Below are 19,008 nucleotides of genomic sequence, written 5' to 3' on the forward strand. Positions count from 1 at the left end.
AATACATAAATCTTCAAGAGAGGGCAGGCGAATAATGCGCACAATGAAAGCGAGTGTTAGAGTCAACACAGTTTTGTTGTTGCCGATTAAATGGATCAGTCCAAGTTGTTAACATTTAACACAAAACGTTGGCACTAGAATAGAGGTTGGGTGGGACTGAAGGGGGTTTCCTGCATGGAGATGCCTGACAAGGCACACAGATAGACGGCTCATGTGTGGCGACACTTCTGGCGCCACTGCATGCAGTTTTACTGTTGGCACTTCTGCATTTTAGCAGGAGTCACATTTTTAAAAATGAAATTAAAGTTTCAGTTAGGGTTCATTTGATTACTTAAATGTGTTTGTTGCCTATTGCATCAGCATTATCAACTACTTATTTACATCTGTTGCTTTAGGGGGATGTGGGTCCCCGGGCCAGAGCCCAGGTGGTGCCCACATAAGTTTCTTTCACAAATGCAAATTACAAGAGTTTGACGAGTGAATAAACATCAACTTTAATGCGTTATTGCAATGCAGTCTTACTGTTGCTAAAGGGCAAAATAGACAGATTTGATATGTTAGAACAACCTTTGTAAGACCCCTCAAAATAGTGATTTTAACAAAGCTTCAAGTCAATTTTCTTTTTATACCCGTAAAGCATTTTGAGCTTATATGCTTACACAATGGCCTATAGTTCTTTTTTTTTGTCATAAATTGTAAACTCAAATCTCATGTGTAATTCAATTTAGTCCGATATTATCATCTGAGAACTTTGTTTTTCTCACTATTACAGTTTATTTTGGTTCTGATCCCATCTGATGACAGATTATGACTTCTGATCAAACCAAAATCACTCCAGATCAACTCCTGCTGGAAGATAGCGGGATTTTTTTTTTATTACTGAAGTCAAACAGCTACTATCCCATACAGAAAACTGGGAGCAGATTACAGAAAAATAGGTAGGGCCACGTTCTCTTGATGGGTATGAAATGGCGCACGTTTGGTACAAAATATTCTGTAGAAGATGGCACCATTTTGCACTGAAAAAAAGTCAGGTACACGATAGCTGAAACTGCAAAGGTATGAATGATGAAGGGTCAGCTTTAGGTCGCGTATTCTCCCTTTGGATGCTTTTTGGGTGACTGTAATGGTGTGATTAACTTTTTTGCGCACGAATTTTGCGCAGTTTGTACAACGGCTACTGAATCAGAGTGTTATCACATTGATCTCGTTCGTCTTGGAAAATGTGTAAAATTAATCTTCCCATGGAGCAGCAAATAGACCCGCATTTGTCTGCACGTCCCCTCTGACTGCGCCACACTGGTCGTAGCGCTGAGAACTCTGACTGACCTTCGCCCTCGCCCCCGCAAAGCCCTACAAGTCCCCCAGCAGTTACAAACAACTCTGAATTCCATAATTCTTCACCAAAAGGCATTATTGGGGGAAAATCCTTCCTTTTTGACAATTTAATAGTGCAAACTAATCATCTGGTTGACACGGACCATTCATCTCGGTACAGGCAGACAAAGACGAGGCCTTTTCCATAGGTTCGTCTGGATCCCGCAGTCAGACCGGCCTCTATTTTCAGATCAAGTGCACAATAAAAGCATTGTGACTCCTTAATGGCTATGTTTGTGAAGCCACCCAAAACCCAGTGTATTAAATGCATTTTTTAAACAAAGAATGAAAAAGAGGCAAACGCCAACAAACGGCCGCAAAAAAAAAAAAAAAAATGAGAATAAACAGCAGGATGCTGCAAAAACTTTGGATGCCCAAAGCAATCTCAATCTGAAATACAAGAAAGAGTGAGGATTAAAAACTGGGCGCTGCGGAACTGCTTAAACGCCTCAAGTTATGAATTCGTTTCTGAATCAATTTAGCGGTGCAGGCATTTTCCAAACATCCTCTTGCGGGAGTAACAAGACAGCGAAATTGATCCGGTGAGACCTCACCTCTCGGTGCGCCTCAATAAAAGAGACATCAGCCTCTCCCGACGACTGTATAATTTTTAATATATATGCAATAAATGTTCAATTTGTTTCCAGAAATGACGGGAAATAATAACGTCAAAATTTAAAGCCATCCATTACAGCCAAACAATGCTCAGGCATATAGGTGCTCCAACGCAGAGAACTTTGATTAATTCACATCCAGATTGTGGTTGATAAAGCAATAACCTTATCCTCCCGGCAAACCGACGGTGGCGGTGTTTTAAGTTTAAAATAGGCTTTCTTATATAACTGTATAATTGATAAAGAGAATGGATTCTTTTTGAAAAGCTTTACATGTTGTCCAGTCGGGGGCTGATAACTTCAAGGTGGCCATTTCCTCAAACATGAACAACCTGCTGTAACAATTTACACATAAATGAGTGAATAAATATTTGTCAGTAGAAATTATCTAAGTTTAACAGCTAAATGAGACCCAAATAAATTTCAATTTTTAAAATAACTGCTCATCCCAGGTACACACGTTTAATTTAGTTAAACAAAGCAGGTATTGTGTCGGTTTCTGTATTAATACAATTTAAATATAAAAGATTTGTTTTTATATTATAAATTTAATTCTATTATAGGAGACTTTTCACAAATGTACATCGTTTTGACTTGAAATCTTGCGGGGCTGTGATCCTACACTATAAAAATGAATCTTGGAGTGTATTAAATATTAGCTATTGTATGAAGTTTATCCAAGCATATTAATTCGTAAAAGTAATATTCAACTGTGCTTATGTTTTAATGACAAACTATTCCGGTAATAAATAGCACTTAAACATTCATTTAAATTTAAGTAAAGATGTTGGTTCAGTCAATGCCATTTGTTGTGGGCAGTCTCCAGAAGAGAACCGTAACGCTGATATGTTCAGATGGGTTGCTTTATAAATTAATATATAAACTTCGTCGAATTCAAGAACTCACATAAGACTTGGCTCAGTAAGAATGTAAGTTTGTATCCAGATTTTACTAGTTGAGCCACAGTGACGAGGAAGTCGTTGTCTCTGGAAGCGGTGGTTGTCATTAAGGTTTTATGCCACCAAAGACCTTTGAAAAGTTAATTACTTTTTTAGTAATATTTATTTTGAACATTGGAAGAAAAAACAGTTGAGCAAATGAGTCTTTAGTTAGAAAAGGTATACTTTAAAAATGTGCTTAAGTAAGTGTCTTATACCTGTTAAACAGACAAATTTCTAATCAGTGCTAATGTCACACTAATTTAAATGAATGTCTATTTGTTTCCTCAATGTGCTTTTTTGATTGACACCTCGTATAAGAACTGAGGATGGCAGCCGAATGATCCAACATCCTCATCTGACATTTTAAACTGTTTAGATTTGCTAGGGGATAAAACTGAGTTAATGTTGTTATAACTTAACCATTATTAAACATTATATTTTCATAATAATACATGTGATTTAAACCTAAAATCGTTTAATGGCTAATCTTTACTGCCTCCAAAATTCAGTTTTATAGTGCAGGGTCACTGCACTCGTTCTTATTATTTACAAATGCAAAGATTTAAATATATTAGGTTAGAATTGAAAATGTATTTTCAATTGACTGAATTTAGATCATGAAAAATTAGGCCATCTGAATTCAAATTGTGTTAATTTCATAATTCTTTAAGACGTTCTTCATCTTTCACTGCAAGAGATTTGAAACACGAAGAGCAAAGACGATCAAAAGAGAGTTGTGAAGATGTCAATAAAAAGTAGTATTGTACAGGTTCATTTTAGGAGGAAATATTTTGCTGGACCGTTGATATGATCTTTAACAGTAATTTGGAGCTGTCCCTTCAGAACCATTTTCAGTCTGCAGGTACACACTGATATATTTAAGGTCCTGGATCACCGTGGACCGCGACACAAAGTGCATTAAGTTGGCTGATCCCTCTCAAACCATATGATTAATTCACTCCCATTGAAACCCGAGCAAGCAAGGAGTGGAGGGACGTGACCAATGACATAATAGGCTCTGTCAAACAGCCCCGCAAAACGCCCAGACCATTTGTGGTGACAATCCTGATGCCATCAGTTCCATTATGGGCCCCTATTCAAGTCACAAACAAACATAGCTTTATCGAGCAAAAAGGGCAAAATACTGCTTTTAGCCCCCTTTCTCTGTGTGTCAGGCAGCTCAGGGGTTCGGGGATGCCATCAGATATCATCTGATTAATCACGAAACAATGAGCTGTTATCAAAGAAAACCAACATCAGCGGACATATCCCGCCTGTTTAATCTAGAGTAGACTGACAATATGATTTCACGTCATAAAACCCGTTTTTTCTTGTTCTTTTGTAATGTTTGAATTGTATCTTCACTGTTGCCTCAGGTTGTCTCAGTGATGCTTTTGGTACCAATACAAAAAAAAAAAAAAAAAAAAATAGCGTATAGAGGCAAGATTTTCCATGCGCTGTAAGATCCTGAACATGGATGCATGCGGCATAGTGGCGTGGCGAGATAAAACACCCAGAGGATATAACAAATGATGTCAAAAGGAAAAGTCAATGCATTTAAAAACACAGGGAACTGGAGCCTGGAGGAAAACATCTCCTTGAAGATGTTTTCTTTGAGGGAAACTAGAAGATTCCTGCAGATCCTTTTTATGATGATAAAGTGCGCAGAGGCCAGACGTTGACTGTTGATATATTCAGGGATTTAAATTAAACGGTAGCCTACAAGATATGTTAGATCATTTCTGCGCCTTATTAGACTGGGTAACCTTATTTATTTGTTTCAGTTTTAAAGTTACAAAACTACAAAGTCATTTTAATATCAGCGTTTTTAATTATAAGAGAAACTTTAATATTTTGACATTTTTGGGAGGTTATATCTATTTCAAAAAATAATTATGATGGGCAAAAAACTTAGTAACAACAGATGCATCAATGCTATACCTTATATTGTTTGCAAATATATGCAGCGAAATCTTGAATAATTTTAAACGTTTGTAAAACGGAAAATTTGTGATTAACGATTATTGACATTCACCAATTTTTTAAAACATTTCTTAAATTGTATATCTTATTTTAAATGTTTTTTTGTTTTTTTTTATCTTGAGTCTCAAATTAAATGCGCCTTTATCCTTTATTACACTTAAGTAAAACTGAACACAGAAACACGTTTCTGACGGCGCAACAAAGAGGAAAAAGAGCAGAAAAATCGGTTGTTTCTTTAGGGAAAATTCACCGTGTCCTTCCTCTCATCCCCATCAAACAACTCGTCTGTTCCTATTTTTCATCTCCTTCCACGCCCTGTTTGTTTTTAGCAGAATCCATCCAGAGGCTGAGATGGAGACATGGTTTATTTCTTTCTGAGCTCTTTTCCTTCAGTGCGCCATCACAGTCCTTTCTGTGTCTGCTGATGTTGAAGACGAATAAAAAAGCTTTAAAGGAAAAGATCGAAGAAAGAAAGCTGAAGATTTTTTTTGTCGAGATGTTGTTGGAATTCGTAAAAATGCTGCAGTAAACAGACACAAAAAAATATTAATATTTCATATGCTAATTTAAAAGTTAAAGTAAATGTTGAAGGTTGCATTATTCTTTTAAAAACCTTCATCAATATATATTTTTTTCCTCTGAAATAAATTCCACAAATTGTGTCAAATCATGAAACTTCGAATAAAATACTTTAAGATCTATAATATTTACAGGGCGTTTTCTCTCTTTCACCTATTAGCACTCCTCGATGAAGTAGGATATTATTGCGTTTCAGTTATTCTCTGTGTTTTTAAACGAATAATAAAACGGGAAAAGCTTACAATCAGGCTTTCTAAACATACCGCATTGTACATGTGATTGATGTTTTGATTTATATTTTAAAAGTCATGTGATCGAAATGAGTTATTCATAGGGAATATATAGCATCAAGCATTTTTTACGAAAAAATTGTGCCCATTTAAACATTTAAACCATTAAAAGGCACTAAATCTGGTTAAAGGTCATGTAAAGCATGCAGGGTTTTTTTTTTAAATATAGAGAATATAGGTTAATATAGGTTAATTATTTTTATGTCGTAAAACATGCGCACGCGAGTAATGGGTTTGCGGCACATTTCTCTCTCCGTTTTCCCTATGGAGCGGCGCCAAATTAAAACTCAGTCAGAAATGTCTCATTTAAATTCTCACCTTGAGCTCTCTGGTGACTATTACCAGTCCGAAAGGAGCTGACGCTTTCGAAAAACGCCTATATGAGATACTGTGCTACAGCGTATTGAGTTCTTTGATCCCCAAACATTTTGACGAAATTTTAAAGAGAAAATTGTTTCACAGCAGGCAAACAGAAGCATCAATTAAACATAGAAAATGCATGCAAAGCAGGCCGGGCGCCGCAGCTTTACTTACTCTGTGCGATGTGCTGAGCTGAGCCTCCGCTGTTTAATTACAAGCCCTAATTTCCCAATCGGAGACAGTGTCAAAAACCTGCGACTATTTCTCAGAGATTCCCTTTAACAAGTGGAAACTTAGTGTCCTCCTGCACCATTTTATACATGATGAGCCGGCAGTAATGGGATTATTAAACAAAAACGTTTCAGGCGCTGGCGTTAACCTTTTTTAATGCCTAATTAGGTTTTGCAAAGAAATAATTAGATTCTACAGTGCTTACACTGCCTATATTTTCAAATGGCATCTGCAGCAAACACATCATCCTGCGACACTGCTGCCGATAATCTTCAGATGTATGCCCCTCAGAATCGGTCAGATGTAAGATTTTAAAACGTTTCAACCGAATATGTACACTTAAAGCTAAAATAATTTTCCTGAACGGCTACAGGTCGAGCTGCTGCGGTGTCATAGTCGGGGCGACTGCGCCCTCTGGTGGATTTAAAATGTATGCTTACAAATACAGCTAGAGAATGTTTGAATAAATCAATAAATGTATGTATGCTATAGCTTTAGCAAATAGGTTATAGTTTTTTGTTGCCTGGTGAGAATGGTAGATTAAAGAGCAGGCTGTTATTTAGCGTGGGAAGACGGTTTTGGGGTAGCATGAAGCTGAAATAAAGGTGTGGTTGTTGGCGCAGGTGCAGTCTTAGGAGTGTGGTAAACGTCATTCACACGAACTCAGCAACAAAATCATGCTTCACAGTGCAAAATAATTGCCTTTAAAATCTTATCTCCGTCGTGATAGTTTAGAGAACCTCTTGCTCCCCTATTCTGATTTACTTTCCAATAGGTCTTGGCACCTTCTCACACTGTCAAAGTTCCAGTACCTGGTTTGCTGACCATGGTAATATTGAGCATTGTCAAGGGGCAGCAGAGCCAATGTCAAGCTGAAACCTGCTATCTAAGCAACCTGAACTTCTTTAACACCTCAGCAGTGCCACAGGCTGGTCTCCTCCATGACTTGCAGGATTGATTGCAGTAATGAGTGCAAATACAGCCATATGTAATAAATTAGAATAAGTGTTCCAATGACGCTTGTTTGTCAGATTAAAAGTATCTTTTGAAAATACCAACCTTTAGAAATGTATTAAGCATACTTTTATGAAGACCACATTTCTGGATTCAAGATGCACTTTTATTTGGCCTGATATAATATTCAAATTTTAAATGTTGTGTTTTCATAAGTTGTATGCGGAAAATAATCAAAATTAAGAGAAATAAAGGCTTGAAAACATCAGTCTGTGTGTAATTAATCTAGATAACGTGTTTTCCTTAATGAATAGAGTTAACCTTTCAATAATATTCTATATTATTGAATATAACTGTGCCGTACAGTACATTAAAACACCTTTTAGTATTTGTTTTATAAAAAGGCTTTGTCTATTGCTCTAATATAATATTCAAATGTATGTTATAATAAGCTTGTTTTGTTTCTCTTGTGACCAATGATCACGTTGAAACGTAAATCCTTGACTGAGTCTACCACCAGAGGGCGGTGTTTCCTGACTGATCCTAGAACTTCCCGTAGAATATCGCGAGAGAAGTCTCTGCCGTATCATTTCAGAAGGTCAGCTGATCATTTACTACGTACAGTAGTGACCCCGGCAGTGAGCTGCATGACAAGGAGATATTCGACGCTGTGACGCGCTTTATTATATTCACATGTAAGGTCAAGAAGATGCTTTTAAGCTCTTTCCAGACGTGTTTGAACAGCCGGGTCGGCTTAAACGTGTCAGGGTAACGTGACTGCAGGTGGTAAGAAGGGGCTAGCTGGCTAGCGTTAGCTGAAACCTTATAACGATGGCAACTGAATATTCTAGACCACAGTCCGCTAACGTTAGCTACAGATGGTGAAATGGGTCTTTACAGTCAGTAGATTTCAACCTTGGAAATCTTAGGGTGGTGTTTGTATTTTGTTTGAATTAAAACTGGTTTTATTCAAGCTTTTTTTGAGGCAAGTCCGCTGGTTAGCTAGAGAACAACGTATTAGCTTGTCCACCGGACATATGAGGTGTAATTATGAATGATTAGTTTTTAGTTTTGTCCTCGTGGGTGCCAAGAATACATTTTGCTTTCAGTGCCTTTCAAATATGTGTGTGTTCACTGTTACATGCGGTCAGTTTTTATAGAGTTATACTTGACTGCTTTAAGGCACAGTTTCCAAGAGAAATGACCATTTATTATTCACACTGATAATTATGTTTACAAAAGCAACATCTTTGATGGTTTTAAAACATGAACTCAAGAGAAGAATTGCCATTAATGTGAGGCTTTGTTTCTGTGCTTAACCAGTATCACTTATTGTTCCTATGGGATTTCTGTATGGTGATTCTTTTGTATTTTTTATTTTCAACAGAGCAACTTTACACTGAAAGATGGCTGACAATAACCAAGGAAACCCGCCTCCCCAGCTCGGGCCTGTGGTAAGTTGGTTGGTTTTTCTAGTTTAAAGTGCCCGTGACACGCTTTTCCCACAAATGCAGAAATTGAAAGAAAACGTCTCTATATTGAAGGAATTGGGCAGTAAATGAAATGATATTAGGATTAAAGACGTGATACAAGACAATTGTGACACAAACTAAGCATATTTTGATGTTAAATGTTGCAAGTCCAAAGATGCCCATAAATTACATCCAGTCATTTATTGTGTGAGTGTCAATGATAAATGGTTCAGGTAGAAGCCATGCGTTGCGTTAAAGAAAGCATTAATATGGCGAAACGGTGCATTGCTGGTGGTGGCAGCAATACTACGCCAGCAGCCGTCAGTCTGCACCATTTTCATTAAGCGAAGAGGATCAGAGCTGGAATCAGAATCAGAAAAGCTTTATTGCCAAGTACGTTTTTGGACATACAAGGAATTTGTTTTGGCGTAGTCGGTGCAATACAATACCAATTAAACAGTATAAACATATCTACAATATAATATAAATATATGTGCACAGTTTTAAGTGAGTGAGAGTAAATATAGAGCAGTATAAGATGTGAGAGCAATACAACAGTGCAGGTGATCATTGTGCAAGTATGGCAGTGCAAGTAAAGCAGGAGTCCAAGCTGAGCGTTAATGTAACGCATAGAGTTACAGGTTACAGGTGTCCTGTCAGCAAAAACAGGGGGGGTGTGGGGGAAAGGGAGAGTGTCAAGGTGGTTTCCAGGCTTTGTTAACCAGGCTGGTGGCAGATGGGAAAAAACTGTTCTTGTGGCGTGAGGTTTTGGTCCGGATGGACCGCAGCCTCCTGCCAGAGGGGAGAGTCTCAAAGAGTCTGTGACCGGGGTGGGAGGGATCAGCCAGAATCTTCCCTGCCCGCTTCAGGGTCCTGGAGGTGTACAGTTCCTGGAGCGACAGTAGACTGCAGCCAATCACCTTCTCAGCAGACCGAATGACACGCTGCAGCCTGCCCTTATCCTTGGCTGTAGCAGCGGCGTACCAGATGGTGATGGAGGAGGTGAGGATGGACTCAATGATGGCTGTGTAGAAGTGCACCATCATAGTCTTTGGCAGGTTGAATTTCTTCAGCTGCCGCAGGAAGAACATCCTCTGCTGGGCTTTCTTGATGAGGGAGCTGATGTTTGGCTCCCACTTGAGATCCTGGGAGATGATGGTTCCCAGGAAGCGGAAAGATTCCACAGTGTCAATTGTGGAGTCACAGAGGGTGATGGGGGCAGGTGGTGCTGGGTTCTGCCTGAAGTTCACAACCATCTCCACTGTCTTTAGAGCGTTGAGCTCAAGGTTGTTCTGGCTGCACCAGTCCAACAGATGGTCCACCTCCCATCTGTACGCAGACTCATCACCATCCGAGATGAGTCCGATCAGGGTGGTGTCGTCCGCAAACTTCAGAAGCTTGACAGACTGGTGACTGGAGGTGCAGCTGTTGGTGTACAGGGAGAAGAGCAGAGGAGAGAGAACACAGCCTTGGGGGGAACCGGTGCTGATGGTCAGGGAGTCAGAGACGTGCTTCCCCAGCCTCACGCGCTGCTTCCTGTCAGACAGGAAGTCAGTGATCCACCTGCAGGTGGAGTCGGGCACACTCAGCTGGGAGAGCTTCTCCTGGAGCAGAACTGGGACGATGGTGTTGAAGGCAGAGCTGAAATCCACAAACAGGATCCTGGCGTAGGTTCCTGTGGAGTCCAGGTGCCGGAGGATGAAGTGAAGGGCTATGTTGACTGCATCATCTACAGACCTGTTGGCTCTGTAGGCAAACTGCAGGGGGTCCAGGAGGGGGTCGGTGATGAAAACTGACGAAGAACAGATGGGTTGTACCCACCAAGCACAGCCAGTTCGGAGGACTTTTCGGCAAACTTCAATTTAATTCAGTTTTTTTTATATAGCGCCAATTCACAACACATGTCGTCTCAAGGCACTTCACAACAGTTAGGTTCATACATTCCAATTAATCCTAACCATTGAACAGTTCAGTCAGATTCATTTATTTATTCAAATTGGATAAAAAGTTTTTCTATCTAAGGAAACCCAGCAGATTGCATCCAGTCAGTGACTTGCAGCGACAGTAGACAGTCACTGGCGTTGACTTTGCAGCAATCCCTCATACTGAGCATGCATGTAGCGACAGTGGAGAGGAAAAAACTCCCTTTTAACAGGAAGAAACCTCCAGCAGAACCAGGCTCAGTGTGAGCGGCCATCTGCCATGACCGGCTGGAGGTTAGAGAGAACAGAGCAGATACACAAAGAGAACAAAGAAGCACTGATCCAGGAGTACTTTCTACGGGAAGGAAAAGTAAATGTTAATGGATGTAGCTCCTTTAGTCGTTTCACCTAGAAAGAAAGAACAGATAAACTCTGAGCCAGTTTTCAAGGTTAGAGTCTGAAAGAGAGCACATAGTTAGTCACAGTAGAAGCTCAGTCAGTAGCCATGTCTAGGAGAAAGAAAGGGTTAAACACTAAAAGACAGGGCTATGTGGATCATCGGTAGAGGGTGAGTATTAAGATGTTGCCAGCAGAAGCTCGGACGATTCCCCTCTCCAGGAAGGTGTCACAGGTAGACACAGAGCCAGGCCAGGTGTAGCTTCTAGGAAGAGAAAAGAGAGAATAAAGTTAAAAGCTGAAATAACAGCAAATAATGCAAAATTGGAGAGTAGAATGAGAATGTAGCGAAGAGGGTGAAAGTGGTCATTATGTCCTCCAGCAGCCTAAGCCTATAGCAGCATAACTACACAGATAGTTTCAGTTTAGATTATTTAGTTAAACGGCGCTTATTTACAACAATGTCGTCTCAAGGAACCCCACAAAGGATCCCACTGATGGTCATTGTTATACTAAAAACCACAAGGATTGAGGGTACCTGTCTCTGTCAGACTGATTATAACCATTGGAAAAGAGAAGGGGTCATACAGGTAGCAGAAATGGAGGGTGTGTTTACACCTCAACCATAACTGAGCCGGTTTAGGCTAAACCTGACTCCCCCTTACTCCATCCAACAGGGATGGAGGAAGGATCCCTCCCTGATAACCTAAGCCACTCGAACTATAAGCTTTATTAAAAAGGAAAGTTTTAAGCCTAGCCTTAAAAGTAGACAGGGTGTCTGCCTCACGGACTAAAACTGAGAGCTGGTTCCACAGGAGAGGAGCCTGATAACTAAAGGATCTGCCTCCCATTCTACTTCTAGAGACTCTAGGAACCACCAGTAAACCTGCAGTCTGAGAACGAAGTGCTCTGTTAGGAACATATGGACCAATTAGATCTCTGATGTATGATGGAGCTAGATCATTAAGGGCTTTATATGTGAGGAGGAGAAACTGCTTCGAACAAGATACATCTGAATTTGCAAGAACACTTCTTTGTCACAAAAGTACATTTTGATATCGGCAGTTATTGTTAATAATTAAAAATCTGAAATTGTTATTTTTATTATTAAAATAAGATAAATTACATGTGCATACTTGTGCTCTGCCATCTGATGAAAGCTGCGTGTCTCTCTGATAGTGCCTGAATTATATCTTAAGAAATATCAGATTCTTCGCTGCGGTCTGTGTTGCTGTCATTGTAACAGCAGTCAGTTTACGAGAGGGGGTTCCCCTGTGATGTCATAAAAGAGCGCAAAGGAGTAGTCTGGAAATGACTTTTTAGTAACATTTTTGGCCATATTATTTAACAACTCATTTCAGTGACATGAATTTACTTTTTAAAATATTTGATCAATGTTTGCTTTCCATAAATGTATTTGGATTTAAAATGAAAATTGTCACGGGCACTTTAAATCTTTCGGCTCAACATGGGCTGCTATAAGTAGTCATGTTGGTTAAATAACAAGCTGTCTTTCATTTGAAAGAGTTTTAAAAATCTTTTCAGTAGGTATGATGTAGGGCAAAATAATTTAATCTGAAAATGCCTAAATGCAATTTCAATTGTCACTAAGATCATTTGTAATTGTAAAATTAAGACAAAAACTAGGTAATAACTGATATCCTGGGGTGGTTTATATTCCTCAATTTACATTAAAACTAGAGTAAAGTTGTGACCAAAGTGACCAAAAAAGTTTGGGTACTTTTTGGTAAATAGATATTTAAAAGCATCAACTAATGGGCTTTTAGTTCCATTTAAAAACTTCTAATCGTCTTCGGGTAAATCTGACATTCGCAGGCCAGCTATGTTGCTAACATGAATAAATACATGACAAATTAAATTCTTGGCATGTTTACTTTATCATTCTCCAAACTTCCAACGATCAGCAGCTAATAAAAAACTAGAAGAAGTTTTGAGGTGACAGCCCAGCCAGCAGCTGGAACAAAAACATCTGCTTATTAGTCAGAGTTTTATCAATAGGAGTAAAAAGGACAAAATGGAATTTAAACCCATTGATTCCAGTAGGGCTTTTGTTGTAGCTCTTCATCTCAATAATTTATGAACAAACTTGAGGGTGAATTGACTTCAAAAATTAGAGACAGATGTCATTTGGATTTGGTTCATCTATGCTTGTGAGAGTGAGTGGCAGCTGCCATACAGACTTGTAAAGTAGATTGTGTCTCTTAATCTTCAGCCTAGTCTATCAGTTTCAGGATGGCATGATATGAGTATTGGTCTTGTTTTAGGTGTTTAGTTCTGCCATTGTGCTTTTAAAGTTATGTACATGTGGTCTCCTATTTTTTAATGATTGTTTTGTCTTTCTTTGTATTATGTGGATTGTTGGATGTGTGCTAGGTATTTTATCGTTGCACTCCTTCTTCTGGAGGACCTTTTAGTGAACAAATAATATATGCCTAGAGCTGGTAATCATAAACACTGGTTAGAATTTTGCTATAGTACTTTTATTTTAAAACCCTTAAAGATGCAAATGAAAAAAAGGGACTGTTAAAGTTCTTCGACTGCTTGCATTATCTGTTTGTTTGCATGAATTCATCATATTTTTAGATAATAAAAGTGACAATCGTTGGGTTCTGATGCCTACCTGTATGGAATGCCTTTAATGTTTTACAAATGACTGTACAGATACAACCGTTGGTGTGCATACATGTGTTTATTCTCCTCAGCAATTTTTAATGAGCAACAAGCTGGAAACTGCGATGTGGCTTTCCCGTCTCTTCACGGTCTACTGCTCTGTAATGTTTATTCTGCCGATTTTGGGGTGAGTTCACATTGTCACTGTGTGTACCACATTTCAGTAGTTTTAACACAAATCCAGCATTCATTAAACATCGACTTTACGTCACTTTTCATGATTTCAGACCTCAAGCCGCAGCAAACTTCTACCAGAGAGCCTTGTTAGCCAATGCCCTCACCAGTGCACTTCGTTTACACCAGAGACTCCCACGCTTTCAGCTGAGCAGAGCTTTTCTGGCCCAAGCTCTGCAAGAGGACAGCTGTCATTACCTGCTGTACTCTCTCATCCTGGTCAACTCTTACCCCATCACAAGTATCCTTCACATTAAATGCTTTTCATTTTGAAGGTTAAGTTCCCTGCAATGTTACATTAGTAAATTACTGGATAAATCGTTTGGTCCTTAACATTTGTGCTCAGTGAGCATCTTCCCAGTTTTCCTGTTTTCTTTACTTCATGCAACCACCTACACAAAGAAAGTTCTTGATGTGAGTATAAGTCATTGATCGGGCCAATAGTGGCAGCCATTGCCTGGAGACACAAATCTGACCAAAGGTCTAAAAAGTAATAAATAGAAATGTGATTGGTTTTAGATTTACTCAAAGGAATTTGTCATCAATGCTTGATTTCTTTTTCTTTGCAACTACAGTCCATGGGTCCAGGCAGCCTAATGTTCATCAGAAACCTCCTCGACCGACTAACGACCAATCAGCAGAACATCCTGAAGTTTATTGCTTGTAATGAGATCTTCTTAATGCCAGCAACTGTTTTCATGCTCTTCAGGTATGCTTCCGACTAAAGCTGAGTGTTTCTGTTTCCACCAGACATTGCAGACCGTGAACCTAGCCATTTGTTTAGATATTATATGTAATCTGTTGGACTGTATTACATTATGCCAGTGTTATGTTTGCTTTTTCATTGGAGTTCAAGTAGAGATGCACCAATCAGATATCTGTGCTCTGTTCATGAACCAATACAGATTTTGGCCAGTTTTTTTTTTTTCATTTTGAGAACTATTTTCCGAATTTTGGACAATAAAGGATATTTCTTCTTCTTCATCATCCTAAGAAACGTTCAAGTATCTTTTCTAGCCTTTTTGGTTTGAGCTTTCATGAAGTTTTTGTATTGTGAGTAAGGGAGACTTCACAGTCTGAGAGAGAGAAAAGTTTCTGTAAAACCGGATTTTACTAGTTTACGACAAAGACGAAATGATTAGAAGATTATACTTTTAACTGTCTTTAGTATAGTGTATTACCACTTAGCACTGTTAGCATTACTAATGATAAACTTTAGTCTCCATGTGTGTTGCCTAAAAAATGTAGACCTGCATCTAGTCAAAGATAAAACATTCAGAAGTAAAAAAAAAAAAAGATTTTCTTTGCTTTAATACATTCAGTCTTCATGTTATCTGCTGATGTCAGCTGAGATTCGTTTCCCTGATTCAGCAGTTTGATGAAACGTCCCCAAGTTACAGATTACTGTCCTGTGCCAGATGGCTGCTTTTGGTACCCCAAAAAACCTTGTCTGAGGCAACTAAAAAGGCAAAGGAGAGGAATGACCAGCATCAGCCAAAGCCTCACTCCCTGCTGTAGCAGCCAATAGGAATAGCTGACACCCCTCTGCGTCTGACTTTATTTTTAAACCTCTTAGTGATACTCTGCCCAGGTAGATTTCTTCTCTTGGTAAAGAGTGTTATTTTTCTCCTCGCGTAGGGGTGGGGGCGGTGCAATTGCATCACTGTTGTCGCGTGCACCCTCGCCCCCTGTTCAGTGCGTCAAGTGTAAACCTAACTTTAGGATGTGTTCACTGGTCAGAAAGAAATTGGTTTTTGTTGAGTATTACAACCTGCGTGTTACCTGTCAAGATAAAGTTTTTACATCTTCTTTGTTGTCTTCTGAATCCCACAAACACAAAAACTGCTCTCACCATGAACTGCACAGAGCAACTGCTTTTAAGCATATTTTTGAATTTCTTGATATTTGTTAAAGCTCTCATGGAACAAACAGTACAAGTTGAAAACATGAACAACATGTTCTTTGCCTCTTTAACAGCGGTCAGGGAAGCTTGTTGCTACCTTTTATCTACTACCGATTCCTCACGCTGCGCTACACATCCAGAAGAAACCCTTACTGCCGGTAAGCTGCTAAATACTTTAATACTGTAACAAAATAATGATAACTTCCTACAGTTATATTCTAAAGATTTTAACTTCTCTTTTTAATTTTTTTTATTCATGTTTTTGTTAGCTTTTTTTCTCTGTCCTTGAAAAAATCACCTTAATATCACAATCGGTTAGCAAGACAAATCACAAAAAAAGGACTCCTAAGAGTCCTACCAAAGGGATACATATTAAAGCATATGCATGAAGAAGGTATTCTGAGACCAGAAGTAACCATCAAGTGTGGATTCCATAAGAAGAAGCGCCTTTTCTGATGTTTGCCAAGAGGTATTAAACAAAATGTTATGTGTGAGCACATAACACATAATTTAATAAAGGAGTTTCATCCAGAAATCTTTCTTTTCGGAAAGGAAAGGTTATTTCCTTTAACCCTCCTAAACAAGCCACACCTATTCAGTCTTCTTCAAATGGTCCCCATTAGTTTGTGGCAATATACATCTGTATGCTTCAGAGAAGAAATCTGCCAAAACCACTGCTTATATAGAGTGATGGCAGTGGTAATTTGATCATTGCGTTTAATACTGCCCCTGAAACAGAAAGGTGCGCTTAGTGTTACAATGACTCATGGAAACCTCTCCTAACTCTGCAGCTGTGCAGTTTCAGCACTTGAATCAGTTTTTAGATGTAGAAAAAAGTAGTGAAAGTTTAAAAGGTGCACAACAGATGATGATTGTTGGGCTTTTACTGTCCTGTCTGAATTATGTTAATTGGAACATACAACATTCTTAGATCTTGTTTGCACAAATATATAGCAAACATTAATTCAAGTAGAATTTTTAGTAATTTGTTCTTCTGAAGTGACAAATTTGAGATTTCTGGATTTTAACACATCGTGTTCCCTCTCCAGCACCTTGTTCACGGAGCTGCGAATTCTTCTCGAGCACTTCATCATGAAGCCTGCCTGTCCGGCTTTTTTGAGGAGGATGTGCCTCAGCAGTATCGCCTTTGTCAGCCGTCTCGCTCCCACAGGCGTCTGATTAGACCACCCAGAAGTTGGTCCGTTTTAGTTTTTCAGCCATTTATGATGTGACTCTGACTATGAAGGGGACAGACATTGCCATCAATGGAAGAAACCTTTTTTGAATGTCAACTTTAATGTCTGACCTCTGTTTTTTTTTTGTTTTTTTTTTTTTACCTGTATATTGAAGACAAGCCAGTAAAGCACTGAAATCTCATAGTGATATTTCTTTTTTCGGTTTCTGGAAATTTATGGTTTTATGTTGGCTGAACAGAGCACAGCAGATATCAGCTGCACCCTGTTTCATAGTAGTTTTGGTATTTTCTTTCATGTCATTATTTATTCATGAAATTGTTTATTCTGTGATGAAAAATAACATTCTGAGATTATAGACTTGAAGCATGAATATGTTTTGTTTTTTAAAGCAATCTGCGTTTGTTTGCAAAGTCTACAATTATAAAGTGTCTGAATGCCTCACTTTCAATGTTTTCCTTCTAAGTCCCATCAACTAACCTTCATAAGTATGTATCTATGTTGCCTAAATGGATGATTAGCTGAGAAAACATCTGCTGTATTTTTAAGAATATTTTAAGGTACAACAGTTTTTGCTGTAGGGTTTATGTCTGAAATAATTTGCACCACGCATGTCATCCTTCTCACATTGTATCTTAGTTTATATCACAGCACTGAACTTTTTTTAACTCATTCATGTTGCAGTAGGTTTTCTTACTTAATCCCAGTTTGTTTTCTTTATATTTTATGTGCTTATATGCCTACAGAGACACGTTTTTATGAGACGAATAAAATGATCTCTTAAATAAATCTGTAAAATATTAACCGTTTCTGATGGTACGGATCCCTTCTCAGCTCTGTGGTTAAGACATCTCAATCTGTGACTCTTTGTACATTTTTTGGCACTAGTGGCATTTATTGAATAGTAATTCAACAAGAGGGTGTAGAGAGAAGGGGAGGACATGCAGCAAAGGACGACCACGTTGTCACCTAGCGTCCAATCAGTCACAGTAAAAAAACACTTGATATGGTTGTTTTTTTTTTTTGGTCTGACAGCTACGTATTATAGCTACGTATAATTTACAGGTTAGAATATCAAAAATACTTATTTCAATTAATCAGCCCAGAAAGTGAAACCTATGTAGATTAACTACACTGGGTGTTATATTTAAAGCATTTCATTCTATTTTAATGATCATATCATGTTTGCATCTAATGAAAAACCCTACATTCAGATTTTCAGAAAATTTGAATATTACACAACAGACTTGGAGAATTATTGGCCAACTGAGGTGTTAAGGGAACCCTGGTTGCTAAAACAACAGGATTAAGCACAGCTGTACCGTTGGCTCCACTTTCTCATCTTCCTGACAGAACCCCCGTAGATTTGCTGTGTAGTTAAAGTCAGGCCTGTTTTGTTGCCTAACCAAGGACAGTGATACCATGGTCATTACACCCAAAATTTGTAGTTTTGGCAGCTGCCAATGCCTGCTGAAAAATAAAATTAGCATCTCCATAAAGCTTGTCAGCAGAGGGAAGCTCTAAAATTCCCTGGTAGATAGCTGCATTGATTGTGGACCTCAGGAAACAGTGAAACACCAGGAGATGACATGCTCCAGAATCATGACTGAAAACTTCATGCTGGATCTCAAGCAATTAGGGTTGTGTGCCCACAAATTAATTCTTCAGTCTCTGGGACCTTGATTTCCAAATGAAACACATAATTTTATTACCTTATTTTATTTGAAAATAGGACCCTGAACCACTTAGCAGTCAAGTCATTTTTGACTCTTATAATATTTTTGGTTCAAGAGTTTTCCTTCCACCCAACTTTCTAGCTCTGATACAAGGATGTACACTGCAAACATCTGGTTTCTTTAAACCTTGAAAGGCCATTGCAACCCTCCTTGTAAAGAGTGCCAGGAACTGTTTGCTGGACAACTTTCAAG

The 19,008-nt window shown here is 38.7% G+C and overlaps 2 protein-coding genes across 2 annotated transcripts in view; one reads left to right on the top strand and one right to left on the bottom strand.

The window, feature by feature from the left end:
* The window catches only part of phox2bb (paired like homeobox 2Bb), a 62,377-nt gene extending 55,735 nt beyond the window's left edge, over positions 1–6,642 (bottom strand). Inside the window, exon 1 of the mRNA XM_047353075.1 lies at positions 6,319–6,642. The gene's annotated coding sequence lies outside the window, so the exon portion shown is untranslated. The remainder of the gene's footprint in view (positions 1–6,318) is intronic.
* A 1,256-nt stretch (positions 6,643–7,898) lies between these two features.
* tmem33 (transmembrane protein 33) lies at positions 7,899–17,884 on the top strand. Its single transcript, XM_047352686.1, has 8 exons — positions 7,899–8,024; positions 8,717–8,783; positions 13,843–13,937; positions 14,038–14,225; positions 14,331–14,398; positions 14,560–14,693; positions 15,962–16,045; positions 16,937–17,884. Exons 2-8 carry the CDS (start codon positions 8,736–8,738, stop codon positions 17,064–17,066), a joined length of 747 nt encoding a protein of 248 aa, XP_047208642.1. The 5' UTR covers positions 7,899–8,024; positions 8,717–8,735; the 3' UTR covers positions 17,067–17,884.
* The last annotated feature ends 1,124 nt before the right edge of the window (positions 17,885–19,008 follow it).

The sequence above is a fragment of the Girardinichthys multiradiatus genome, chromosome 23 (assembly GCF_021462225.1).
Source record: "Girardinichthys multiradiatus isolate DD_20200921_A chromosome 23, DD_fGirMul_XY1, whole genome shotgun sequence".
Taxonomy (NCBI): Eukaryota; Metazoa; Chordata; class Actinopteri; order Cyprinodontiformes; family Goodeidae; genus Girardinichthys; species Girardinichthys multiradiatus.